At 48.8% G+C, this 27,835-nt stretch overlaps 1 protein-coding gene across 2 annotated transcripts; it reads left to right on the top strand.

Annotated features, from left to right (window-relative positions):
* On the top strand, positions 1-27,835 carry GCN1 (GCN1 activator of EIF2AK4). Of its 2 annotated transcripts, XM_055080490.1 has the most exons (26): positions 1-35; positions 4,732-4,834; positions 8,154-8,217; positions 8,752-8,883; positions 9,371-9,483; positions 12,129-12,223; positions 12,314-12,448; positions 13,266-13,334; positions 13,463-13,571; positions 14,170-14,244; positions 14,496-14,624; positions 15,119-15,169; positions 15,454-15,552; positions 15,750-15,923; positions 17,409-17,561; positions 18,830-18,922; positions 21,009-21,084; positions 21,236-21,395; positions 22,205-22,394; positions 22,485-22,609; positions 23,383-23,561; positions 24,174-24,267; positions 25,444-25,557; positions 25,672-25,870; positions 27,070-27,225; positions 27,668-27,835. In XM_055080490.1, exons 1-26 carry the CDS (start codon positions 18-20, stop codon positions 27,727-27,729), a joined length of 2,967 nt encoding a protein of 988 aa, XP_054936465.1. In that variant the 5' UTR covers positions 1-17; the 3' UTR covers positions 27,730-27,835. The 2 variants fall into 2 exon arrangements, with proteins under 2 accessions (XP_054936465.1, XP_054936466.1); XM_055080491.1 differs by lacking the exons at positions 27,070-27,225; positions 27,668-27,835 and adding an exon at positions 25,999-26,141.

The raw sequence follows: 27,835 nt of genomic DNA, 5'->3' as shown, positions 1-27,835 counted from the left end.
GAGTCAGCGCCGGCAGGATGGCGGCGGACACGCAGGTGAGGCGGGCGGCTGCGAGGCCAACGTGGCCGGCGACTGGGCGCGGACGGCGGCGGTCGGGCCGGACCGCTAGTGCCGCTGGCGTAGGGGGCCGGGGGACGGCGGCTGCGGGGGGCGCGGTCCAGGGGCCGCTTTGGGCCGGTCCCTCCCGGACCCGGCTTCGTCCCGGCCCCCGGCCCGGGTGGCGCGGACCGGCCGCGGGCTCGAGGAATCAGGGACTCCGGCCTCGGCGGCTGGAACCCGTCGGGCCCTCCCCGATTCCGGAGTTGCCGAAGTTCCCCTTTCAAGGCGTCTGCTCCATTTCTCGGAAGCCCTCCAGCAGTGAGCCCCGGCCAACGCCAACTCCCTCTTAAACTTTGTATTCAGCAAATATTTCTCAAGCACCTACTATGTGAAGGGATTTATAGCATATTCTTTGGATTCATATAGATCTGAGTTGGAGTCTTGGTCAGTTTCAGCTTCTCTGAGATGCAGGGCAAGTTTCTTAACCCTGTCAATTCTCAGTCTTTTCATCCATAAAATGGGGCTAAACTAGTACCTGTCGTGTAGGGTTGTTGTGAGGAGTCAGTGAAATAAAGTACGACTCCATATATGTTGATGGTTGTTATTAGATCCAGCGTTAGATAAAAGAACTCACAATTCAGGAAGAGTCTTGTCACCCTGAGTGTTATCACCTGTGAAGTACCTCATAGTTAAGGGAAGAGCTGGGGAAGACCTTTTTCCTCCACCCCATCCTCTTTTTAGCCGTGTTTTAGGGTGAAAAGACAATATTATGGGAAAAGGAAATGGGTCTCTAAAGGACAGCATGGCTCACTTGGGTATCGGGGTGAGGAGATTGATTTGATAGGGAGGCCCTGAGGCCAGAGAGTGACTCCTTGACCTGAGCATTCAAAAGATGCGAATTGCGAGTTTCCTGTGCAAGACAGGGGCTGGTAATTTTTTTTAAAAAAATATTTATTTATTTAGGCGGCGCCGGGTTTTAGTTTCGGCATGCGGACTTCTTAGTTGCGGCTCCCATGTGGGGACCTAGTTCCCGACCAGGGAACGAACCCGGGCCCCCTGCATTGGGAGCGCAGTCTTATCCACTGGACCACCAGGGAAGTCCCAGGAGCTGGTAATTTGTTCCAAGTTTGTTATAGTGAATCCTGGAAAGAAAAGCGTAGTCTCTTGGGTATTTTGAAAAGGGTTGGGAGAATACACACTGACTGTGTAACATTAAAACTCAAATGCAAAAAAAAAATCCAGTGCTGTGTTGTTCAGTATGGTAGCCAGTTAATTAATAGCCAAGCGGCTACTTAAGTTAGTTAAAATTAAATGAAATTAAAAATTCAGTTCTTCGGTTGCACTAGCCACATTTCAGTGCACCGGTAGCCATACGTGGCTGGTGACTACTGCATTGTACAGTGCAAAAGAACATTTCCATCAACACAGAAAGTTCTACTGGACGGTGCTCCTCTAGAGAGAAACCTGTGAACATTTAAGCTCTTTTCATCTGATCTCACCAGCAAATGACTTCTCTGAAGGATCTTCCTCAGTTTTATTCTGACAGGATCCCAAGTGGGTAACATTAATTTTCTGATTAAGAAAAAGAAGAGCCTTGAACCTGAAACGCTCTTTCATCTTTGGGGGAGAAACTATAGCCAGGAATTTAATACTAGCATGGAAAAACAGCTATGTGAGAATTTTAGGTAGAGGGTGGATTATATATATGTATCTATTTTTGCTATCTCCTCCAGCCTCACTAAAACTAGTAGAGAGTTGGAAAAAAAAAAATGAGAATTGGGAGAATGGGGAGCAGACAATAGCAGCAAACTTTTGGAAGCTAGAAAGTGATAAGTGGTAAAGGATTCAGCAGACCTAAGGGAAATGAATCCTAAGCCAAGTTAGGAAAGCTGAGAACCAACCTGATTTACGTTGCAGAATCTCTGACAGCTGGGAATTGGTGGTATCAGCTAACCTCTGGAAGTGAGGGTGAGTGGGGAGGGGCTGAGTTAGGAGGATTTGTTGAAAGCCCTTTTCAGATGCAGTCAGAGCCCCAGCTTTCTTTCTCCATCTTGGCAAAAGCCTGGAAGTTTTCTCTCTGGAGAAAACTTGTTTTGTGTAAAACAGGACCACACAAAAGTGTGGGAGGTCCAATATCCACGGAAATCATCAACAAAATAATTCAACATCCTTTCTGCGAACTGAAGCAGGTGTTTTCAGATCAAAAATGCTCAGCACAATGGATGACAACAGACTCACAACAAAGCACATTAATGTGAAATTTTAGAAATTTGGACACAAAAAGAAGATCTTAGAAACTTCCGGGGGGAAAATCAGGTCTGAGACAAAGGATCAAGAACCAGAATGGCATTGGGTTTCCCCAACAGTACTGAAAGCTAGAACTCAGTGAAGAAAGGTCTTCAGTATCCTAGGAAAACTTCAACCTAGAATTCTGTACCCAGACGAACTTCAGGTAGGAGGCCAAGACATTTTCAAACTTGCAAGGGCTTCATGAGTTGGAGGATGTACTTTACCCAAACACAAGAAAGAGTACATTTTCAGGGTGATAAACTGAGTCCCAGCTGTAGGAGATCACCCACCAAATTGGGGCAGTTCGGAAAGCACTGGGAGAGGCTTCTTCAGGAAGATGGAATTTGGTAGAATACCTGGTCTGCCTAAATGTACTGAGATTTAGACAAGTGGCAGAAAGTTTGGGATTGAATTATTAATTGGAACAGATAAAACAAGGCAAACTGAGGTGAGGAGGGAATGGGCATTGGGAGCCGTATTTTAACTCCAGGGTTAATTTTTAAAAAGCTGTGCGGAGTAAACAGTTTATTAAATGGAAATTGAATACCATTTGCATATAATGTAAACACTGAATTACTGGGCTAACCCATATTATGAAACAAAGGAATTGTGTCAGGGATATGGGGAGGGTCTCTGGTGGGGTTGAAGAGGGAGAGAGGTCTTTGGTAGAAAGGCAGAAGTAGCAGCACAAGCAAATTATTTAGAGATATGGTGATAACTACTGAAATAATCAGCCAGTATTGGTGAAAGAGATTGTCCTTGTGTGTGAGGGCACGTGACTGGTTTTTAGAGCAAACCTCCCAGAACTTTTTGACTCTTTAATTATATACATGAATGACTATAAAAAGAAGAGACAATATTAAAACAAATAATTTGTGTAGAAGACAGTTTTGGACATGATTTTATTCATTGCTAATAGAATTATAGCAGGGATTTATCTGTAAGAAGAACTCAGTATTATTTTATCTCTCTATGCACCCTTGAGTCTTATTCTACTAATAAGGCCTGTGCGTGAAATACCCTCAAAAGAAAAAGAGGGCGGGTGTTACCCACTTGGGTCTTATTATGCCCTGCTCAACTGCTCATGTATCCACAACCTGCCTGCTTTGTAGCCTGTAGAATATTGTTCAGGAGCAGATTTTCAGGAATATTTGCAAACCGCCCCTCTTTCTAGGTGTTATGCTTATGTCCCTGTGCAGGGGATGCAGTTGTGGTAACATGGAGGGTGGTTGAAAGCTAAGGACTTGTTAGCATCAGTTTTTAGACCTCTTGGTTTCAGGTTTAGTTTCAGAAATGCAGGTGCCATGGCCCGCAAGTCCAGTCTGAGCAGTGGCTCCTCTCTGGGAGTTGGTTTCTTCATCACCTGTGAAATGGGGATATGGTGCCTGTCTGGAAGGCTTGCTGGTAGTAGTCGCTGATTTTGTGCTCGGGATGAGAGGTAAATGCTCTACATACACTATCTCATTTAGTCTCTGTTTAACAGTCATGAGGTAGGTGCTGTTACCTGCATTATATAGATGGGGAATCTGAGGGTCAAGAAAATGATATAATTTGACTGAGTTTCCACAGCTGGTAGGATGCAGAGCTGGGATTCAATTTCTTGACCTTTTACCTGCTAGCCAACTGTGTTTATGACTTGCCAGGATACTCCCTTCTTATGGGAGGTTTACAAGAGATCATATAAAGGGAATATACCCAGCATTTAGTAGGCCCTCCCTAGATTTTGCATAGTTTGGAAGGGATATTTTCTGTCCTGAGTTCTTTGCCTTTGACCTTGCCTCTTTTTGTCCAAGTTTAAGTCTTATTTTTTTTTGGTGGTACGCGGGCCTCTCACTGTTGTGGCCTCTCCCGTTGCGGAGCACAGGCTCTGGACACACAGGCTCAGTGGCCATGGCTCACGGGCCCAGCCGCTCCGTGGCACGTGGGATCTTCCCGGACCGGGGCACGAACCCGTGTCCCCTGCATCGGCAGGCGGATTCTCAACCACTGCGCCACCAGGGAAGCCCTTTGTCCAAGTTTAAATGAGGTATACTGAGTGGCTGACTGGTTGGGTTAAAAGCAGTACATCTCACTCAACTGGGGGTGATTTTGTCCCCCAGGAGATGTTTGACAATGTCTGGAAACAGTTGGGGTCGCTGCAGCTATGATGGGAGGATGGGGTGCTGCTACTGGTGTCCATTGGGTAGAGGCCAGAAACGCTGCTCAAAATCCTACGATGTATAAAGGCAGCCCCCAAAGTCAGGAGCGTAGAGGTTGAGAAACCCTGGGTTAGAGAGAGCTTCACTGAGTTCTGCATCTCCCACAGCTCGCTTGCTCTCTCTGTCTCCCCCCCGCCCCGCCCCACCCGGCAATGTTTTGTAGTTTGACTGGTGAAATTTTTCTCTGTGGGCTTGGTCTTCACAGGTTTCTGAGACACTAAAGCGTTTTGCAGGGAAGGTGACAACAGCCAGTGTGAAGGAACGGAGAGAAATCCTCAGTGAGCTGGGGAAATGTGTTGCTGGAAAAGGTATTTGTTTTCATTTCATTGATTTCATTTCAAACTAAATTGGGTTCTCTGTTTAGAACCATGGCCTTCTTTTCCCCTCACAGCAACTTCTGTCTTCACTGTCTGTATTTGCTTGTTATAATCTGCACTGAAACAGTTGGGTTGGTGGAGAGTTTATCCTTCTAGGCGCCAAACGTTTTACCAGTTTTAACCATTTTGATTGGAAATAGTTCTAAAAGATACCAACAATCTTTCTTAAGTGATTTATTGGATGGAAAAACATTTTCTTTATGAACGGGGGCACGATTTTTCCCAGTCAGTGTTCCGTGAAAGCAAGCAAGATGGTATCAAGTGATTGGCTAGTAAAGGATTCCAAGATCATGTAAGTTTGTGAGATGTCACATTTTATTTCTTTTATTTTTTAATTTCTTTTATTTATTTTTGGCTGTGTTGGGTCATCGTTGCGGCTAGTGGGGGCTACTCTTCGTTGCGGTGCGTGGGCTTCTCATTGCAGTGGCTTCTTTTGTCGCGGAGCACGGGCTCTAGGCGCACAGGCTTCAGTAGTTGTGGCTCGCAGGCTTTAGAGCGCAGGCTCAGTAGTTGCTCCGCGGCATGTGGGATCTTCCCGGACCAGGGCTCGAACCCTTGTCCCCTGCATTGGCAGGCGGATTCTTAACCACTGCGCCACCAGGGAAGCCCAGATGTCACATTTTAATTCAGTGTTTCCTTGAACCTCTTTTTTGCCAAAAATCTGTTCAGGGTCTGGGCAGCACATTTTGGGAAATGCTGAGCACATGTAGTTATCCTGATTCTGTACTATAACCCGAGGGCTCTTGCTGCAAATTATGGGGCATGTATGAGACTAGTGTGCCTTCAACCAATGAATGCTCATTAGTTTTTGAGTTTCCTTTTGGTGTGTTTTTACTATACAGTATTGGTTCTCAGAATGTGGTCCCTAGACCAGCAGTATCAGCATCACCTCAAAACTTGTTTGAGATACAAATTCTCAGCTCCACCCCAGAGACTCAGATTCACCAAAACCCTGCAGGTGGAACCCAGCGTCTGTGTTTTAACAAGCCCACAGGTGATTCCTGTGTTTGCTGCAGTTTGAGAACCATGGCGGTATAGAATTGGGTCTCCCTTTTTGTCAGCTTTCACTTCTTGTTAGGAAAAAGCCTACTTCCTACCACCCTCTCACCCACATTCTCATTCGCTGCTTCTGATCTACTGTTGCCTGGTTACATACCCAAGCTTGTTAAAGTAGTGTGTAAATTAAGTAAATTGCTGTTTGTGAGCTTCTGAGAGAGTCTCCTGTGGATCAAAACTTTAGCATATGAGTGTTATGGCACCTTCAAAAGTCTTTCTGGTCACTTCTGAACGGAGTTCTAGTTAGAAAAGGCTGCCATGTGTCAGATGCTAGCTGGACTCCCTGAACCATAATGGCTGACTTCCTGCTAAGTAACTGCTGAATACTACAGTTTTCCCCATTTTGTGGAGTAAGGAGTTCGACATGTGTGGGTGAAGTTTATGAACTACTCAGGGCCTTTTCAGGGTGATTTTACTCTTCAGTCACCCTGAAATTCTACAATTCAGGGTGAATTACGTTTGTAAAATGTTTAGTAGTCTTTGATATACAAGTTGATTGGGGGAAGTTAACCTCCCATATGAAATAGTTAATTCTCAATCTCCTAATTTTGAGTCTAAGGAGGAGTCATTGCATAGTGATAGCTCTTCTGGTCTCTCCTTTTGTTAGGGTAGCAAGCAGGTCACCAGGTGAGTTCATCAGAGGTGGTGCAAGGTGTTTTCTGTCAGGGCGAGGAGTTGAAGTCTTCCTCAGAGCTGTCGATGCGGATGGTCGGCCTGGCTCAGCCCAATCTGGCCCTGAGGCCTCTGATGCTCCCCTCAGTCCTGCCTCCCTGTACTTGAAGCCTGAGACTCTGAGGCGGTGTCTGCTGTGCCTGATCTTTCCAGTCACAGGCGTCTAGTGCAGAGTCAGAGGTGAAGGGCTCTGCGTTCTGGCCATGGCTCTGCCACTTACAGGCTGTGGGACCCGGTTCAGGTTACTTAACCTGTGAGCCTGTCTCCTTGGAGTGAGGAGTGAATGAGAACACATGGGGACGGTGCTTGACTTGGTGCCTGGCTATGGTCAACGCCCAGGGTCTGTTAGCCGTTATTACTGCTGTTCTCTTAGCCACAACCTGTTCCCGGCTCCAGTCACTCTTTTCCTCCGTTACTGAGGTAGCCTCAAATCAGATGGACCAAGACCAGGCTCAGGGCCCTGGGGGAGCTGGGTGCCCGCCCCTCCTTCATTCCCCATGCCCCCATCGTTCGGTTGCCTGAAGTGTGAGGCCCTGTGCAAGCCCTTTGTGGGCCTCCTGCTCTCGGTGCCTCCCACGCTGGTCAGTCTGACACTCAGCGTACATTTCCCCGTCAGACCCTCCCTTTTTTGTCTGTGGGCTTCAGTCTGGCATGCAGAACCTGTCACAGGTTGGCTCTCCATTATTGAGCGCTATTGTTTCACCAGTTTCTCTTTCACTCAGCTGGCGTGCTTGGTTTTCCATGCCTTGGTTTCTTCATCTTAAAAATGAGCTCAACTGCAGTACCCACCTTACAGGAATTGAGTTAATGTATATAAAATGCTTAGAGCAGGGCCTGGTGCCTCATGAGCACTGGTTAAGTGTTGGGTGTTGTTATTCCTCCTCCTCCTCATGCGCCCTGCACAGGCATTGTGCCTTCTTATCCCGTGCACTTCTGCTCATGTTGTTAATACCACTTTGCATGCAGGCCCCTCTTTCCATTTGTCCACAGCCTACTCATCTGTTAGGCCAAGCTTCCATGTCCTTAAAATCTTCAGAAACCTCTTTGTTATAGGTGTTCTTCTCTTTTCTGATCCCTCATAGTACTTAAGTTTTGTCCTATGTTTTAAAACCAGTTATTAGAACGTACATAAAGAAAAGTACACATATCATAAGTGAACAGGTCGCTGAATTATCACAAACTAAATACAGCCATGTGACCAGCACCCGGATCAAGAAGCAGAACATTTCCTGTACTCTAGCACCTCCACTCGACAGCATGTTAAATTTCGAGGCCACTTATCTTGCCTTAGTTTCATTCATTTAACAGATGTCTGTCCGAGAGCCTTCCCGTACTAGCTGTTTCTTTAGAGTCCTATTTTGTCATTACTTTTTCCTGTTGGGAATTCTATCTCAAACGCCTGGGGAGTGTCCAGTGGGCAGAGATCATGTCAGCAGAATGCCTGGCTCGAGCAGATGCCCAGGAAGTAGATTTTATTGAGTAGATTTTATTTTATTAACCTCTGCGTAATCTTTGGTTTTAGATCTGCCGGAGGGAGCAGTGAAAGGCCTCTGCAAATTATTCTGCTTGACTCTGCATCGATACAGGCAAGTCCCGATCAAAGGCCCAGTGTCCAGAGCAGTTTGTGCAGAAATGTGGTATAGGGTAGTGGTTAGAGCCCAGGCTTTGGAGCCAGACTGCCTGGGTCCTGGGCAAGTTACTGAACCTCTCTGTGCCTCAGTTTCCTCATCTGCAGAACAGGGATGATTCTTTTACCTACCTCATAGGTGGTTGTCAGTAAGAGTCAAGTTCTTGGAATGTTGCTTGCCACGTTGAGTGCTCAGTCTCTACGCTGGCACTGGTCATGTGTGTAAAAGCACTTGGCCTAGTTTGAGGCCTATAGTAAGTGTTCCCTAAATGTAGATGTTGTGCTTACAGCCTTAAGGCTCATTTACCCTTATTAGATGCTTCCAGAACTCTAAGATGAGGTAGATTTATCCAATTACTTCCTAATCCCATCATCTATGACCCACTGGAATACAGTGCAATCTAATTTTCCTGAGAAAGACCCGGCTTGGCCTAAGCCCCCGACCCCTGCCCCGAGTCCACATGTTCACCTTCCCCTTCTTTCCTCCTCCTAGAGATGCAGCCTCACGCAGGGCTCTGCAGGCAGCAATCCAGCAGTTGGCTGAGGCCCAGCCAGAAGCCACTGCTAAGAACCTTCTGCACTCTCTGCAGTCTTCAGGCATTGGCTCCAAAGCAGGTGTCCCCAGGTAAGAGGTAAAGGTGGTGGCCCCCTTGGGGTTGGTGGAGTCCTACTTGTGAGAACCCGGTGCAGATGAGCAGGCGTGAACATGCCTGCCCCTTTCCCCTTTGCAACTCTGAGGGGCACCGGCAGTCTGCCTTCTGAATGGACGGAGAAGCCAAGATGTCAGGCCCAGCGGAGAAACCACTTTCCTGAGGAACAGGGTTGGGAAACCAGTGGAAGTAAGGCCATTTTAAGGAGAAACCAAATGCCCACTAGGCACTGAATGGAGGAAACCATCCTTTTGATTTATAGTTGTGAGTGCTAAGAGGTGGGAGTTTGGCACTCCTTGTCCTGAGTTGTCACAGATGATTTGTGGGGAGCAAGTTTCCAGTTCCAGTTAGGTCAGTGGAGGGTCTTGCATAGCAGGCAGGGCCTTGCGGTGAGCATTCGTCCTCAAGATGGAGGCTGCTGCTCTGACCTCATCCCTCCCCTCCCCTCCCCTCCCCTTTCAGTAAGAGCAGTGGCTCGGCTGCCTTGCTGGCCCTGTCCTGGACCTGCCTACTGGTGCGCATTGTCTTTCCCTCGAGAGCCAAGCGGCAAGGAGACATCTGGAACAAACTGGTAGGTTCCCCGGGTCTTTGCAGTCGTGCCAGTCAGCTCTCTGCACAGAGTTGGGACATGTTTAAGCACCTTCTCTGGCCAGTGCTCTTAGTGCTGGGTGACCAGGCACTTTGAGTTACCCTGAGGTGTGTGACTTTGGTGGATGGGCATGAGTGCAGCATAATAACATTCGTCTGTTCATCAAATATCTTTGAGCTTTCCTGGGTCAGGCATGGTGCTAGGCCCTGGGAACACAGTGATGAGCAAGAGAAACGTGGTCCCTGCCTTCATGGCATGTGTGGAAGACGTGACAGGCCAGAATGGGGAAGACAGGCAGAAAACAAGTAGCCCAGAAAATACCAATTCTCTCCTCCCGTTCTATGCCTGCTCCTTCCACATTCCCTATCTTGCCTTTCAGCATGTCTGCTAACCAGAGATGGCCCAATAGGCCAGGTTGGGAGATTCTTTTGAATGTCTAGATGTGCTTAGTGGAGGGCAAGAGGGATGGTCTTACGGTTTAACAAAAAAGGAGTCTGAGGATCTTGGTATGGATTTGACTCTTGGCCATGAGATTTGGCCAGATACCTAATTTCGGAGCCCATTTCCCATTGCTGCAAAAATGGGGAAAAGTACCACCCACCCATCTGCCTCAAAGAGTTGCCATGAAGATGGGCTCAGAAGAGGTGTGAAAGGGCTGTAGAAACTTACAGAGGGCTGTGCAGGTAAATGAGGAGTGAGCACCTCTGCCTGACACAGCCAGCTCGTAAGACTTATTGAGGCCTCATCCCTGGGAGCTTATCCAGCATACTTCTGGGGATGACCATAGATTGGCCATCAGCAGTTGATGGAAGGATAAGAACACTGAAACGTCACAGGTAGTGGATATGCTGGAAAACCACCTTCAGAGTGTGGGTTCCATTGTTAGCAAAAGGCCTTCTTGGAAGATGGTTTATCATGGGCCCCCTCACTAGCATGTCTCCAATGAATTCTTATAACCGTTATCCAAGGTAAGTCAGTGTGGGTTAGTGAGCGGGAGGGGTCAACCCCGGAGTGTTGTGTTTATGGGACAGGATGCATCAGGAGCTTGAAACCGTGGTGGTTTTTACTGTGTCTTGAATCTGGGTTTTTCCTTTGCTCATTCCTGATGTTCACTGTACACATAGGAGTAGTTCATTCAGTCCCTTAGGTATTTGTTGAGGGCCCCCTGCGTGTCAGGTGCTGTTCAAGGAGCTGAGGCTGAGACGGGACAGGTGAGAGGACCTTACTTTCTCATAGCTTTCAGTCGTGGGGAGAGGGTGGACACAAAAGGTCCACATATAAATGACAGGTGCTTTTCTGCCTGCAGAAAAGCAGGCAGGAGGATAGAGAGAGTGGGTGGACAGTGATGGTGGGAGGAAGGCCTTTGGAGGAGGTACCATTTGAGCAGGGACCTGAAGGATATGAAAGAAAAAACTATGCCCAGATTAAGGGTTAGAACGTTCCAGGAAGAAAGAACAGCAATATAGTTCTGAATGTGATATCAGCAAGCTTAAAAAGCTATTTTAATAATAATTTTTTAAAAAGTGGTTCAGTATTCAACAGGTGTAGAATGATATACCAGTTTCCTTCCCACTCCTTCCCTAGCCATCTCAGTCCCCCTCTATTACTAGTTTCTTATGTAGTAGAGGTATTATTCTTTGTGTATATGACTAAATAGACCTTTTTATACAAGTGGTAGCATACATACAAACTTTTTTCTTTCGCCTTGTGTTTTTTTCTTTAACTGGATTTAGATTTGTTCCAGAGTATTATATAGAGTTTCTCATTCTTTATGACTGTTTACTAATCCTTTGAGTGGATATACCACAGTATATATATAACTAGTTCCCTGTTTATGACCATTTATGTTGTTACTGTCTATTAGTATAAAAAAATGTTGCCCTGAATAACTTTGTACATCTGCCGTTTTGTACACATGCAAATGGAATTTGGCGGACTTCTTAAGCATGCCTTTTTTCTCAGGGTGGCAGTCCACACTGCTCACCAGTGACCTTGGGTGTTTGTGGCACATACAGTCTCTGTGAGGCTTTTTAATTGAGCACCTATTAGGTGCTTCACTCTGGGTTGGATAGTGGGCCCCCCCGCAGGCAGGATCAGCATATCAGTGTTCACTTCTGTATCCACAGTGCCTAGCATAGTGCCTGCCACTTCATCAGCGTTCATTGCTTGTAGAATTAATGAAGGAATAGTCAAGGCAGATGAAAAAATATATGAAACAGAATGCTTATCCTTTTCCCACATGGCACTTAACCTTGCTGGAATTATGTATTCATTTGTGTGTTTATTTGTTTAATATCTTTTTCTCCCTCTGGACTATGAGGTGCATGAAAGCAAGGACCGTGTCTGTCTTACTCTCCAGGTGTTTTCATTGTCTGACTCATAGTAGGTGCTCAACAAATACTTATTAACGAAGTGCTTGAGTGAACAGATGTAATTCCAGGACAGGGTTAAGTGGGGGGGGTGCAGGGGATGGAGGGAAGAGGATCTGGCTGGAATTGAGTGGAAGAGGCCTGGCGGAGATGACCTCAGGTTCTGGCGGGCCTGACGAAGGTCTTGGGCAGGCTATGAGGGCCATGGGACCTCTGCTCCCATTTTACGTCCAGACCTGAGCCTCCCTGTCCCTGCAGGTAGAGGTGCAGTGCCTGCTCCTGCTGGAGGTGCTGGGCGGCTCCCACAAGCATGCTGTGGATGGTGCTGTGAAGAAGCTCACCAAGCTGTGGAAAGAGGTGACGGGAGGCAGCAGGGTGGCGGGCATTTCTTCTTCCGTACCACCTCCACTGCCGTCTGATACACCTGCTTTACCCGTTCCTCTTCAGAACCCGGGGCTGGTGGAACAATACTTGTCAGCCATTCTCAGCCTAGAACCCAACCAGAACTATGCAGCCATGCTGGGGCTGCTGGTGCAGTTCTGCACGAGCCACAAGGATATGGACGTGGTCAATCGGCACAGGGCAAGTGGACTCTCTGGAGGGAAGGAGGGGGAGCTTGTTTTGCCCTGGTGGCTCCAGCTGCTGGCCTTATCTGAAGTTTGTTGGTTTTCTCACCTGAGACCCTGGCTTTTCATGGTGATATGTGAACTTTGAGGAGTTGGAAAGTTTCCTCTCCAGTTGTGGCTTGGGATGGATCCTGCCATAGTTAACGGGATGATGATTTACCTGTTCATGCAGTCATTTATTCACCTGCCACTGAGCATCTGCCTTGTGCCAAGCTCTGGGCCAGGTGTTGGGGATGCAGCAGTGTGTGAGGGAGCTGTGATCCCTTCCGGGCGGGACTGAATCTGAGGAGGCTGCCGTTAGACAGATCGTCATCTCGTTATCTCTGTGAGACACGCTGCAAAGGAAAAGCGCAAGAGGCTGTGATACTCTGTGGTTGGGACTTGTCTTAGGCTGTGGGTCAGGGAACACATCTCTAATGAAGGAACTTAAAGGGTGAATAGGCATTAATAAGGTCAAGAGGGGAGGAAGGGCATTTTGGGCAGAGAAAGCGTGTGGGCAGGAACGTAGAGGAGGCAAGTGCGGTTGGAGGGGCACGTGGGTGTCTGGGTGAAAGAGGGTAGCAGGTAGGCCTGCGAGCCATGCCAAGGACTTGGACTTGCTCCCAGGAGCCATGGAAAGCTGTGGAATGCTTTTAGATGGGGAATGGCGTGATCACTGGTATCTTCATGCTTGACACCGTGACATTTGGGGCACCGATTGGTATTTTTTAGAAGCACTCCCACAAGAGGGATCTCAGAACGTCAGGGTCTAACCAGGTCTCTGTATTCCCTAGAGTGCCCTGCTGGATTTTTATATGAAGAACATCTTGATGAGCAAAGTAAAGCCTCAGAAGTATCTGTTGGTGAGTGTGAGCTGGCCCTTACTCACCTGGGCAAGCTAAATCCCATTTTAAATTCTGTGATTCAGAACTGTCTTTATTCTTGGTCTGTTCCCATGAAGGCTGGGTGCCTGACTCCTTTCTCTTTGTAGGATAACTGTGCCCCTCTGCTCCGATACATGTCCCACTCAGAGTTTAAGGATCTGATATTGCCCACCATACAGAAGTCCTTACTGAGGAGTCCAGAGAATGTTCTTGAAAGTAGGTTCCTGCCAAACAGGATGGTGGGAGGGAGGTGAAATTGCCTGGTAAGCCGGGTCCCCACTACTTGGCAGCAGGAAGTGCTTGGGGCGGGGGGAGATGTATTCACTGTTTACCTCACTGGGCCCTTGGGAGAGAGATCAGGGACCCTTTTGAGAGTATGTTGAAAGTAATGGGCCCTCTTGCTGGAAGAATGCACAAAAGTATACCCACTTAAAATACTGCATACATTTTTAGAGGTCTAAGAACCTTCCGGAAACCAGGTTAAGAACCTCTGCTCTAGACAGTTTGACCTTGGTGTGGAGGTGGCACTTGAAACCATAGGATATGAGAGTTGAGTCTCTGTCTCTTTTTATCTTGGTAAGAGGTGTGGGTGGAATGTTGGAGGGGCAGTTTTTTGCTGATTGGGATGGGGCAGTATACAGCTTTATGGCAGAGCTGTGGGACAAAGGTGTGACCACCATGTGACAATACAGAGATGAAGAGTGGTCATGTCCTATGTGTCTACACAGCAGGCCTGAGCATTGGCTGGGGAGTCAGGCAGAAACAGGAATTTCCCCTGGAGGCCAACATGGTGCGTGCTTTCTGTCCCCCTCAGCTATCTCCAGTCTGTTGGCATCAGTGACTCTCGATCTCAGCCATTATGCCCTGGACATCGTGAAAGGACTGGCTGGTGAGTGTCCCAACCCCTCTCCAGCCCCTGGAATGGCACCTTGGGTTTTGGTTGTACTTGTCCGTATTGTACAAAATGGGGTAGGAGACAGCTCAGTTTAGAAATAAACTACAGTTGCGTAGTTTCTTTCCTGAGATCCTTTATAATGAGAACACGAGCCAGGATTGAAGAGTTGGAAGCAGGGAAGACAAAGAAGAGAGCCTGGCTACCCAGCTCTCAGCAGCTTCTGAGCTGCGGCTCTCCGTGTCCAGGTCAGCTGAAGTCCAACAGCCCCCGCCTGATGGATGAAGCCGTGCTGGCGCTGCAGAACCTGGTCCGCCAGTGCAGTGACTCCTCGGCGATGGAAGCCCTGGCCAGGCACCTGTTTGCTATCCTTGGAGGTGGGCAAGTCCTTCCTGGGCATGCGGATGGCCAAGGTGTGGCCTCTGGCATTCCTTGGGCACCGGGACCTGATGGGGGCTTGGTCCTCTGAGTTTGCTTGTGTCAAGAATGAACAGAAGCATGTGCATATCAGTGTGGATGGGGGTGATCTCAGTTTTAAGCATAGGCATTATCGTGTGCATAGGGGGAAAAAATGGAGGGAAATACACCAAAATGTTAATAATATTTTAGGTAGTGGGAACATGGGTCATTTTTAGATGTTGCTTTAATATTTTTTCTGTTTGTCACATTTTCTGCAAGAACATATTATTTATTTCTTTAGTTAGAGAAAAAAAAAAACCAGTAAATGTGATGTTAAGCCCAGCTACACAATAGAAAGGCTGCTTCTGGAATCAGAAACTGTATCTTGATGTCACACACATGACTACCTTATTCACCCCCTTGGGAAATGTGGCAGATGTGAATTTTGAATCTTTGCTCTCTTTCCTCTCAGGCTCGGAAGGAAAACTAACTATTGTAGCCCAGAAGATGAGCGTCCTCTCAGGTACAGAATTTCTCCACGGGTAGTAGGAAGTGTAGTAGTAGATGAGGTGTAACGTAACTGTTAGGTAAGGTGAGTCCGTTGGATCTTGACACCTCTGACAGTTTTGGACATTCCAGTGTGGCTTCCGTAAAAGGCAGGACGTCTGATGGGGGATTGAGTGGGGGGGGTCAGTCATGGCCAGAGGAGAGGCATGGCTGCTGGGGAGGTGGGCAGCGACAGGAAGACTGGTGTGCTGGCAGTTTTGTGCTGATGAGGGGCTGAGCAGGGAATCCCCTGCCTTCCAGGGATCGGGAGTGTCAGTCATCACGTGGTGGCCGGGCCTTCCAGTCAAGTCCTGAGTGGGACCGTGGCTGAGCTGTTCATCCCCTTCCTCCAGCAAGAAGGTAATTGTGCACCATGGTGAGGGTGCAGCCTGGACCCATCCTTGACCTCCGATTTTCACAGTTGGAGCCTGCCATGAACCCCTTCTGAAGGCCTTGCTTCCTCTCCCTTTACTCCTACTTGCTTTCGCATGCAACTGGCAGTGATGTGACGTGGGTCTAAGACATAGGGCTGACTGGACTTCTGCTTCTTGCCCTAGTTCATGAAGGCACCCTGGTGCACGCCACCTCTGTCCTGGCTCTCTGGTGTAACCGGTTCACCACAGAAGTGCCCAAGAAGCTCACTGAATGGTTCAAGAAAGCCTTCAGCCTTAAAACCTCCACCTCTGCAGTGAGGCATGCCTATCTGCAGTGCATGTTGGTCTGCTTCCGAGGTGAGATGCTTCCTTCACAGAGGTGATCGAGGTGATCTTCAGGGCATCATCACTGTTCCAGGCTTTCCCTTTCGGTCCAGCTTTTTTTGCATCATTTCCTCCTGAGCCACCGGGAGCATCTAGCTTAGTCATCCATAAAGCCTAGAATCAGAGCCTAGTCTTCACAACAGATTCTGGTTTCTCCTCCTTATCAGACCTTCAGAATGCAAAGCTTTATTCAGAGAGGACCCACAACCAGAACCTGTCACTCCGTTTTCTGAAATCATGGAGAAATGATTCTGATAAGACTGATTTATAAGGTGTAAATTATATAATCTTTACACTGGACCTATTAGAAACAACCACTGCCCTCGCTTCAGTGCTAACAAACCTGTCATTTGGGCATGAGCATCTACTTCCTTCCCAATCACAGCGAGGGGAAACTTCAAATCTGTAGGAGCTTGATCCCCAAGGTAAAAATCTCTTATATTGATGTCCACCTCTGAGATGGGCTCGTATTTCACTTAAAGTTTAAACTTATGATGACTGGGTTTAAAAAAATGTGTAGGAGACTCCAGAGCTGCCCCTAGAGAGGTGACCCCCTTCTGTACAGTGTCTGTACTTGTGTATCAGTTTGCAGTTTTGCTGCACTGATCGAACTTGATTTTAGATTGAGTTCTAAATAGCCAAGTCTTGGTTTAACCTAGTCTCTTTAGCTTGAACTAGTTCTGCTTGATACTTTAAAAACAAACATAAAATAAACCTTTAAAATACACATTTCTTGGATTCAAATCCATGGCATCATCCAAATGAAATACTTGTTTCACTGTGAAATACTCTACATACCAATTTAGTAATTAAGAAAACATGGGTTGGGACTTCCCTGGTGGTTCAGCGGTTAAGACGCCATGCTCCCAATGCAGGGGGCCTGGATTCGATCCCTGGTCGAGGAACTAAGATCCCACATACTGCAACTAAGCCTGTGCACCGCAACGAAGACCCAGTGCAGCCTAAATAAATATATACATACATACATACACACATACGTACATGGGTTTAGCTATAGTTTTAGTAGGTTTCTACTTTATTTTTTTGAACAGAGTTTAGTTAATAGGTCAGCAGATTGGTTCTGGTTTTGGGATTTGGGTCTGGAGGTTGTCTGGTGTGGGAGAAGAGCCCCAGAGAGAAATTAGTCAACTTGAGGTTTGCCCTGGCTCTCCCTCAACCAGCTGTGTGGCCTTGGGCAACTCACTTCACCTCTCGGTCTGTTTCCTTATCCATCAAGTGAATGCCTGGACTATTGCATTAGTAAGGACCCTTCTATCTCTAGCTTTATGGTTGTAGAGTTTGATTGAAGCCCTAGATTCTAATTCCACTTATTTGAGATATTTGAAAGGTAACTGAAGGGAGTTAGCCATTCAGACATGGGTGGATAACTCCTTTCTCAAGTAATCTTGCCTTCTTGCGATTGAGGTGTTCTGTAAGGTGCTGGTCCTATCTCCACAGGTGACACACTGTTGCAGGCCCTGGACTTGTTGCCCTTGCTCATCCAGACAGTGGAGAAGGCAGCCTTCCAAAGCACTCAGGTTCCCGTAGTCACCGAAGGGGTCGCTGCTGCCTTGCTGCTCTCAAAGCTTTCGATGGCTGACTCACAGGCTGGTAAGAGTCCAGAGATATCCAGGCTGCTAGCAGACAAGGGCCTCTTTCAGAGTCCTTGGGAGGAGTGCCCTGATATTTAGGATTTTACAGGATTAGCTTGGCCACTTACCACACTGGGCAGCCGTAGGGCCACTTGTCACCTGCAGGGATGGATTTTATCTACAAGCCCCTGTCCCAGAGCATTGGAGCAACAGGGCAAAGGAGGAGAGTGACAGAGTCCCCTGGCTGCACTCCTGCTGCGCAGTGCAACGCTGAGGCTCATCCCTGCAGATGATAAGTGGGACTTTGTTTTTAATTGGTTATACATTTATAGGGTATAACATTAAAAGCTTCCCCTTAGCCATCCTGTCTTCCAGCTGCTAAATTTCCCTCCTTGGATAGTATTAACCAGTTTCGTGTCTAGAGATGGTCAATGTGTAATTGCCAAAACATGCTGGGTAACATACTATACATACCATATTGCGTACTGAACACATCTTGGAAAAGATTCCAAAATCAATACAACAAAAAGAGCTTTCCTTTTTTTGTGGCTACATGGTATTCTGTGCTTGTTTAGTCTACACTCTGCATGGGGACATAGCTGAACTTACTCCTATAATTAGAAATGGAGTTCAGCTCTTTTCATATATATTATTGTGTGCCATTTGACTATATGCCAAGGCACTGGGCTACTTCTGTGGCGGGGAGGCAGAACATGACCCTGTTTCAGCAAATTTTAAGCTGCTTTACTCTACTGGGAGAGAGGATGTGCAAAAGTTATCTGTTGTTTAAGGCAAAATGTGGCATAAGAGCAGTTTTGAAGGAGGGATTTCTTTTAGTTTAGGGGTTGGTTGTCAGGAAAAGCTTCATGAAGGAGGGAGCATTCAAACTAGGGCCCTGAGGGCTAGAAGGGTTTTCACTAGCTGGCCCAGTGTGAGTTCAAACGAGGGAAGGGCGGAGAAAGCACCACATGTGGACCTCAAGTAGTTCAGCCTGGCACCTGGAACAGGTGGGAATTCCAGGTGGGAAGCAGCTCATCTGGGCTCCTGTGGGCAGCAGAGAACCACCAAAGCTTTTCATATAGGCAATGCCACCAGAAGAACCGGTTAGTTCTCGGAACTGGAGGACAGTGAGCCTGGGAGTGACCCGCCCCCGCTGAGGGAGAACTCCTGCCTGCTGCAACAGCGGAGAGTCTGTCAGCAAAGCCAGCCCCCGCAGCTTCAACATGGCGGGGACTAGCCCTGGCATGTGGGGAGCTGTGTGGTAGAGTGACCTTTTGTTTCTTGCAGAGGCCAAACTGAGCAGTTTCTGGCAGCTAATTTTGGATGAGAAGAAGCAGGTTTTCACTTCTGACAAATTCCTGCTCATGGCTTCAGAGGATGGTGAGTCACTGGCCCCTTAGCTGAAGTCGAGTTTGGGGCTGAGTCTCTCTGGTGGGTCTTCAGAGAGGATCCTTCCCTGACTGCCTGTTGTTTTGAACAGACAGCTCAGCAGAAACCTGGAGCAGAGTGATCTGGCCAACAGCTCAGCTTTTGTGGGAATGAATGTACTCCTGTGGGATGTGGAAGGCTAGGGAAATGGGAGGGAAGTGGGAGATTTGTGGAGACAGCACTAATAGTTGTGGAGCTGTGATATTAGGTGTAATTAGAGCTGACTGGGTAATTGGTGCTGTCGTAGAGGTTTTCGTGCACTGAGAGGCAACTGAGAAACTCTGGTGAAGTGTGGCTGGCTCCCCCCGCACCAGGAGATAGAAGAACTGCTGGTTTCTATCTTGGCAGAGAAGGAACAGTTGATCTTTAAACGTATGTTTAAAATTCTAGGTTGCCTTAGAAGTATCTGCCACTAATTGGTGATTGGAAAAGCCTTTTGACTGACAAATCACAACATTCTCTTAATGAGCTACAACTGTTAGTCACTTCCTGATGTTTAAAAAATGTTTAGCTAATTTTTGAATAGGAGATATATTCACATAATACAAAAAAAAAAAAAGACCCAAGAGAGTCTACACTGAAAGTTATACCCTTGCTTTGATCTCTAGCCACCCAGTGTCCCTGGCCATGGAGAACCAATTTTATCAGCTTCTTGTGTATCTTTGATATTTTATATTTATACCAATAAATAACCTTATGTATCGGTTCTCTGCCTTTTTTACACAAGTGTTAATATGCCTACTGGGGCTTCCCTGGTGGCGCAGTGGTTGAGAGTCTGCCTGCCGATGCAGGGGACGCAGGGTCGTGCCTCGGTCCGGGAGGATCCCACATGCTGCGGAGCGGCTGGGCCCGTGAGCCATGGCCGCTGAGCCTGCGCGTCCGGAGCCTGTGCTCCGCGATGGGAGAGGCCCCAGAAGTGAGAGGCCCGCGTACCGCAAAAAAAAAAAAAAAAAAAGAAAAAAAATATGCCTACTGTATGCATTGTGCTATCTAGATTTGGAAGTAATTTCACATCAGTATATAATGAGTGCTCTCATTCTTTTTTAGAACTGCATAGTAATTTTTAAAAAACTGGGCTTCCCTGGTGGCGCAGTGGTTGAGAATCCGCCTGCCGATGCAGGGGACATGGGTTCGTGCCCCGGTCCGGGAAGGTCCCACATGCCGCGGAGCGGCTGGGCCCGTGAGCCATGGCCATTGAGCCTGTGCGTCCGGAGCCTGCGCTCCGCAATGGGAGAGGCCACAACAGTGAGAGGACCTCATACCGAAAAAAAAAAAAAAAAAAATTATTTTATTGAAGTATAGTTGGATTTACAATGTGTTAATTTCTACTGTACAGCAAAGTGATTCAGTTATACATATATATACGTTCTTTTTCATATTCTGTTATAGTTTCTCACAGGATATTGAATATACTTTTGCTTGTTCCAAAATACACGTGTGCCAAAAAAAATGGTTCTGAAGAGCCTAGGGGCAGGACAAGAATAAAGGCGCAGATGTAGAGAATGGACTTGAGGATATGGGGAGGGGGAAGGGTAAGCTGGGACGAAGTGAGAGAGTGGCATGGACTTAATATACACTACCAAATGTAAAATAGATAGCTAGTGGGAGGCAGCCGCATAGCACAGGGAGATCAGCTTGGTGCTTTGTGACCACCTAGAGCGGTGGGATAGGGAGGCTGGGAGGAGACGCAAGAGGGAGGAGATACAGGGATATATGTATGTGTACAGCTGATTCACTTTGTTATAAAGCAGAAACTAACACACGATTGTAAAGCAATTATACTCCAATAAAGATGTTAAAAAAAGAAAATTCAGTAGATACATGTATATGTATAACTGAATCACTTTGCTGTACACCTGAAACTAACACATTGTTAATCAGCTATACTCCAATATAAAATAAAAACTTAAAAAAAAAAATTCTAGTGAACTATAATTTTACCTTTACATTTTGGTGTTCATTTTCCAGCTCTTCCTAGTTCTTTCTGGATGTGTTCTCTGTTTTAAAAACACTTGTGCTGTTTCTGTCCCTCTGCCAGCCCTCTGTACCGTGCTGCATCTGACAGAGAGACTCTTCCTTGACCATCCGCACAGACTCACAGGCAACAAAGTTCAGTATGTGGGGCTCATTTACTTTTCCCCTTGGGCCAAATGACACAAACCCTGACAGGAGCCTGAGACGTGGTGGTGTGTGAGGGGTGGGAGGCTGGCTGTGGAGAGCCCCATGCCTGGCCTTCCCCTAGGACTCCCTGTCCCTCTGCTGTAGGCAGTACCACCGGGCTCTGGTGGCGGTGCTCCTGAGCCGCACCTGGCACGTGCGCAAGCAGGCCCAGCAGACGGTTCGGAAGCTGCTGTCTGCTCTCGGGGGCTTCAAGCTGGCCTATGGACTCCTGGAGGAGCTGAAGACTGTCCTCAGTTCTCACAAGGTCAGGGCATCTGGGCTGCAGAACTGGGGCTCACAGACCCCCTGAGCTGACGCTGCTTATGCTGTGGGATTTTAACTAGACTGCTCCTGGGCTGTTCTCACTCACTCAGACTCTATGTGATGCCAGAATCTTCTGCCCTGCCCTGGAGTTTGGGTAACACCTTGTTTCATATAATTCCTTTTTCTTTTCAGATGCTTTTCTTTCTTCCCATGTTTTATGACACGTAGCTCAACCTTTTTATTCTTGAGTAATGGAAAAACACTTCATTTTTAAAGCACTTTATAATTTTTAAAGTGTTTTCTACCCATTGTCCCTTTCAGTTTTTCACAATGCCTTTAAAAGGCTGACAGGCTTACTATGCTTATTTTATATGAATTGTCCAGGGTTCCGGTAGCTGAAATGACTTGCTCAGGGTCCCTTAGCCAGTGGGTGGCAGAACTGGGAGTTGACCCGCAAGACCCGTCTCCTAATTTCAGTGTTCTTTGTGCCCTGTTTCACTGCTTCCCTCCTTCCCTAAGCCTGCTTGAGGGATGTGGGCCAGTGACAGACTTGCAGTCTCAGGGTAGGTCCCCTGGACCAGTGTCTGTTGCCTTCTTTCCGCTTGTGGGCTGTTTTAGGTGCTTCCTTCCAGGCCCATCTCATAGCCTGTGGGTCCCAGTGCAGGGCACTGGGTGTCAGTATCCACACCAGCAGGGAGCCCAGAGAACAACATGAATGAGAGGCAGCTGCCTCCCTGGCATCTTCATCTCCTGAGTGCCAGGCCTGCACGGGGCTCTGAGCAGTGGGGCTCATGTGTTGTCTCCCCACAGGTGCTGCCCTTAGAGGCTCTGGTGACCGATGCTGGGGAGGTGACTGAGGCGGGCAAGGTCTACGTGCCTCCGCGGGTCCTGCAGGAGGCTCTGTGCATCATCTCTGGGGTGCCAGGGCTGGAAGGTGATGTCACCAACACGGAACAGCTGGCCCAGGAGATGCTGATCATCTCCCACCACCCATCCTTAGGTGCGTGCCTGGGGTGGGTATTGGAGGGGCGGGGACTATGTTGTAGGAGCAGGCCGGGCAAAGGCCTCAAAGAGCTCCCCTTCCCTTCAGTGGCTGTGCAATCTGGCCTGTGGCCAGCACTTCTTGCCAGGATGAAGATCGATCCGGAAGCCTTCATTACCAGGCACCTGGATCAGATCATTCCCAGGATCACCACACAGAGCCCCCTGAACCAGGTAATTGGCGTGTGAGCTGGTTCTGGTCTCAGGTCAGAGTCCAGACAGGGAAGATTCAGAGAAACAGGGAAGATGTGATGAAAAGTGGGTTGAACCCTTGGGTTTCATGTGGCAGAAAATGCAAACTAGTTTGAGCACAAGAGGGAACTTGCTTGTTCCCTCATCTAACTGGTAAGACCAGGAAGTGACTGGACAGGGACTCAGGTATCTTTGGCACCTTGTAGGTGGTGTGTCTCTTGCTCTCTGTCCATCTCTCTGTCTCATCCATCTGTGTCCCATCTCTGCTTTCCACAGTATGGGCTCTATTCTCAGTCTCCCCTTTTTAGTAGCAGGATAGCTATTCCAGGCTTACTTCTTGTCCCCCATCAGCTCCAGTGGGAAAAGCTTGCGTTTTCCAGTCATTTCAGCTGGCATGGGGTCTTACTGCCCTGGTTGACCTGACTTGGGTCTTGTGCTTATCCTGAGGCCCATCCTTCTGGTCTGGGTCACGTGCCCACCTCTGGAGCGGGTGGGGTCAGCTCCACCTGAACCACGGAAATTGAGATTGGGAGAGGAATGTGCCCCCCAAATCAGGGTGCTAGTACCAGGTAGGTACAGCTCGCTGAGAAGGCAGGCACACACTATAGTTGTCCATTCCAGTAGGCAGTGCTCAGAAAGAGCAGGCAGTGGCAAGAAGAAGGGGAGCCAATTGCCTGGGGCATTTAGGCCTGGCAGGACCCCTCTCCAAGTGCCAGACGTGGCGCACACTGACCGTGTCTGTGTTTGTCTGGCAGTCTTCCATGAATGCCATGGGCTCCCTCTCCATCCTGTCCCCAGACCGGGTCCTCCCTCAGCTCATCAGCACCATCACCGCTTCTGTGCAGAACCCAGCGCTGTGCCAGGTGACACGGGAGGAGTTTGCTATTATGCAGACCCCTGCCGGGGAGCTGTACGACAAATCCATCATCCAGAGGTGAGCCCCCACTCATGGGCTCAATAGCCCCAAGCCTTAGTTTTCTTTTTTTTCTTTCCTTTTTTTTTTTTTTCAATTAATTAATTTATTTGACTCCTTTGGGTCTTAGTTGCAGCACGCGGGATCTTTCGTGGCAGCATGCGGGATCTTTCCCTGCGGCACGCAGCCTCTTGGTTGCTGCGCACGGGCTTCTCTCTAGTTGTGGCATGTGGGCTCTAGAACACACGGGCTCAGTAGTTGTGGTGCACAGGCTCAGTTGCTCCGTAGCATGTGAGATCTTAGTTCCCCAACCAGGGATTGAATTTGCGTCCCCTGCATTGGAAGGTGGATTCTTAACCACTGGACCACCAGAGAAGTGCCTGTCAGATGGAGACTATGTGTCCTTTGTAGGGTCTTGTGAGGAGTAAATGAAACAATCTATCTGTTCATTGGAGGAGTGCTTGCTGTGTTCTAGGCACAGTACTTAGGCCCGGGATACAAGAGCATGTAGAGTATCCAGCACTTTCCTGGTGCCTATGACTTAAAAGCTAGCTGGGGTTTTATGGCTGGCGGGAGGCTGAAGGGCCTGGTGGCTGTTTTGAACCTGGCTGATCACCTGCTCTGGTGTTTCAGTGCCCAGCAGGACAGCATAAAAAAGGCCAACATGAAGCGAGAGAACAAAGCTTACTCCTTCAAGGAGCAGATCATCGAGCTGGAGCTGAAGGAGGTGGGTACATGGAGGCCTCACACACGGGGTGGCCTCAGGCTGGTCCCTTGGGTCATCCTGACCCATGGCACACTCCTCTGACCTCCCCACTGATCCTGGGTCCTCCTGCCACACTCTTTATCTGCCCTTTCTCGGGTAGCTTTCTCTACCCCCAACTCAAGGAAAACAAATTTTTCTCTCTGCTGGCAGTAGTTCATGTATTTCCTCTGCTAAGTGGTGTTGCTTGATTCCATGCCTGTCCCCCCAGCTCCTGGAATGCCGGGACCTATCTGTCCTCTTGATAGTAGGCACAGGGCCTGGCAGTGTAGCTGCTGGGGCATCCTGGTTCATCGCCGTATTCGGCAGTGACAGAACTGGTTCTGACAGGAGCAAAGCACACAGGGCTCTGTCCTGTCTCAGAGCCTCTGTTTGCTCCTCCCTCGGTTTTTTGTTTTTTGTTTTTTTTCCTCCCTCAGTCTTTGCAAGGCTGGGTTCTTCTTGTCTTCCACATCTCTGCCCACACATCCCCTTCGCGGAGAGGTGACCCCTCTGCCCACCCTATCCGGAGTAGACTCCGCGCCTCTTCTCATTTGCTATGCATCATATTTATTCCTTTCATAACATTTGTCATGATCTGAAGTCACCTTGTTTATGTATCTGTTTCCCTGTTCGTGGTCTACCTGCACCCACTAGATCGTCAGCTCTGTGAGGATAGAGACTTGGTCTTGTTCTCACGGTCTCCCCAGCATCTAGAACAGTGCCTGGCACCATGTAGGTGCTAAGTAAAGACTTATCAAATGAATGAGTGCTCTCGGTCTTTGCAAGGCTTTAGCTTATACTGGAAGAGAGTGTCTGTAGGGCGGGCTGGCAGGAGGGGAGGCTGAAGCTGCATGGCTACCAGAATACCCTTTTCAGCACCTGGAGGGACTTTTCATTTCTCTAACGTATAAAGACCCTTCTTGTGTTTGTTAGTAGAGAATCCAGCAAGAAATCGCCTCTCTACTGCTCTCTCTGTTCTGTAGAAACCAGGTGGCTGTGGACTTGTGGGAGTAGGGGAGGCCACATGGCAGGTTGGGGGGCCAGATCACAGATGTAGAGCTGTCCTGGTGCTGACTGGGGAGCTGAGTGTGCCCTGCTTGGTGGGAGGGAGGGAGTTCCCTTCCCTGGAGGTGGATTTGCTTTGCTTGTTCCCTTCAGGAGATAAAGAAGAAGAAAGGCATAAAAGAGGAGGTGCAGCTGACCAGCAAACAGAAGGAGATGCTGCAGGCCCAGCTGGACAAGGAGGCGCAGATCCGGAGGCGGCTGCAGGAGGTAAGCAGTTGCTGCCACCACACGCCTGCACCACGAGAGTGCTGGGCCGCCTGCTCCTCGCTGTCCTGGGGCAGGGCCCCGCTGACTGGCCTTCTGGGGTGACTCTGCTTGCAGCTGGACAATGAGCTGGAGGCGGCGCTAGGACTGCTGGACACCATCCTGGCCAAGAACCCGTCCGGCCTGACCCAGTACATCCCTGTCCTGGTCGACTCTTTCCTGCCCTTGTTGAAATCTCCCCTTGCTGCTCCCAGGATCAAGAACCCTTTCCTGTCCTTAGCTGCCTGTGTCATGACCCCTAGGCTCAAGGCTTTGGGTTAGTCCTCGTTGGCTGGCTGTGGGCATGACCCCGGGGCAGGATGGGGGGGGACAGAGATGCCCCCGAGTGCTCGTGGGGAGGCACGTAGTGACCTAGGCTACTGACTTGTTTTCCTATGGATGCAGCCTCGGGCATCTCAAGCAGCGTATCCTTGGGAGCACACAGTGCCGCGTCCTCTCTCCCGTTTTATGTCTGCTGAGTCTTCATTCTGAGGGCCAAGTTTTAGATGCTAGTCGGTGATCTTTCTGTAGCAGTGTTTGTTTTTTTTTTTAATAAATTTATCTTATTTATTTATTTATTTTTGGCTGCGTTGGGTCTTCGTTGTTGTGCGCGGGCTTTCTCTAGTTGTGGCAAATGGGGGCTACTCTTCTTTGCGGTGCGCGGGCTTCTCATTGCGGTGTCTTCTCTTGTTGCACAGCAAGGGCTCTAGATACGCAGGCTTCAGTAGTGGCGCACGGGCTTAGTTGCTCCGCGGCATGTGGGATCTCCCTGGACCAGGGCTTGAACCCCTGTCCCCTGCATTGGCAGGAGGATTCTTAACCACTGTGCCACCAGGGAAGCCCTGTAGCAGTTTTAAATTCAGTGGCAGTGGGATGGTTTGGTGCCACATGGCCTGTCTGTGTAGCCCAGAGCTCCTGAGCGGCCACGTGTGGATGACCAGAGGTCTCTGTGGCCTTTAGCTTTCTGTTGGCTGTGGAGAAACAAAGACCAGGTTGGGTGGCTGGGAATTGTGGAGGCCTCGCTTTATGGGTTGTTTAACGACCTTGAGGGTGAACATACCTTGAGCCTGAGGGGTATGTTCCCTTCAGGGTGAGGCTGAAGTCAGGCGGTACACATAGAACCTGCCGGAAGTATTACCTGGCTGGCTGTACTGTTGCATGGAAGGTGGGAGGACCACATGGATAGAGCTGAATAACTCCCAACTGAATAACCCTTGGGTGGCTCATGCCTCCTCTCAGCGCGCTTTTAATTCCTTAGTGTCAGAAGGGTATCTCCTTGCCGGCCTGCCTACCCTTTGGCGCTGTCATGGAGATGAAATGAGAAATTAGGTTGAGAATACTTAGGCAGAGCAGAATTGATTACTATTAAGTCAGAGGGACATGGCATCTTTGCCCTGGGTCCCTGGTTTGCACCTGGGCCAGATTCTGTGTCTTTGCAAGGGTCATCCCCTGCTGGGTCCCTTCTCTTGGACACAGGAACTTTGGTGAGCCACGTGACTCTGCGCCTGCTGAAGCCAGAATGTGCCCTGGATAAGTCATGGTGCCAAGAAGAGCTGTCGGTGGCCGTGAAGAGGGCAGTGACCCTGCTGCACAGTCACACCATCACCAGCAGGACAGGCAAGGGAGAACCAGGTAAGGGACAGGACGGACAAAGGGCACGAGGTGGTATGAACCGTGCAGGGATTGCAAGAATTACGGCACCCCGTCCCCTGGGGCTTCCTGAGGCTGTAGCCTCCAGTGAGTCTCTTCCCTCCCTGGCCTTGATTTCCTCATCTGAAAAAGGGGGGATGGACCATTTTTGAGTCTGGTCCCTGGTGTTCTGAGTCACTGTGAGCCCCATTGAGGGTTTAGTTCTTGCCATTGGAAGCTACTTGTCTGTCTTAACTCTCACATTGTGGAACTAGGCAGTGTCTGGGGTAGGAGCAGGATTGGCTTTAGAACTGGGCTACTGTCTGTCATCCCTCTTGTCATGCCACATGCTTCATGGTGTCAGGGCCTCCAGCCTTCCCCCCACCCACTTGCCCTGAGGATGGACACTGAGGCAGCCGTGCTCGGGATCCTGCCCGACCTGCAGGATCCATCTGCTTCTTGCTCTCACAGACGCCGCGCCCCTGTCTGCGCCAGCCTTCTCCTTAGTCTTCCCGTTTCTGAAGATGGTGCTGACCGAGATGCCCCACCACAGCAAGGAGGAGGAGGAGCGCATGGCCCAGATTCTTCAGATCCTCACCGTCCATGCCCAGCT

This window comes from Physeter macrocephalus, chromosome 19 (genome assembly GCF_002837175.3).
Source record: "Physeter macrocephalus isolate SW-GA chromosome 19, ASM283717v5, whole genome shotgun sequence".
In the NCBI taxonomy this organism is placed as follows: domain Eukaryota; kingdom Metazoa; phylum Chordata; class Mammalia; order Artiodactyla; family Physeteridae; genus Physeter; species Physeter macrocephalus.
Note: the sequence above shows the minus strand (reverse complement) of the source record. Positions and strands in the feature narration are given on the sequence as shown.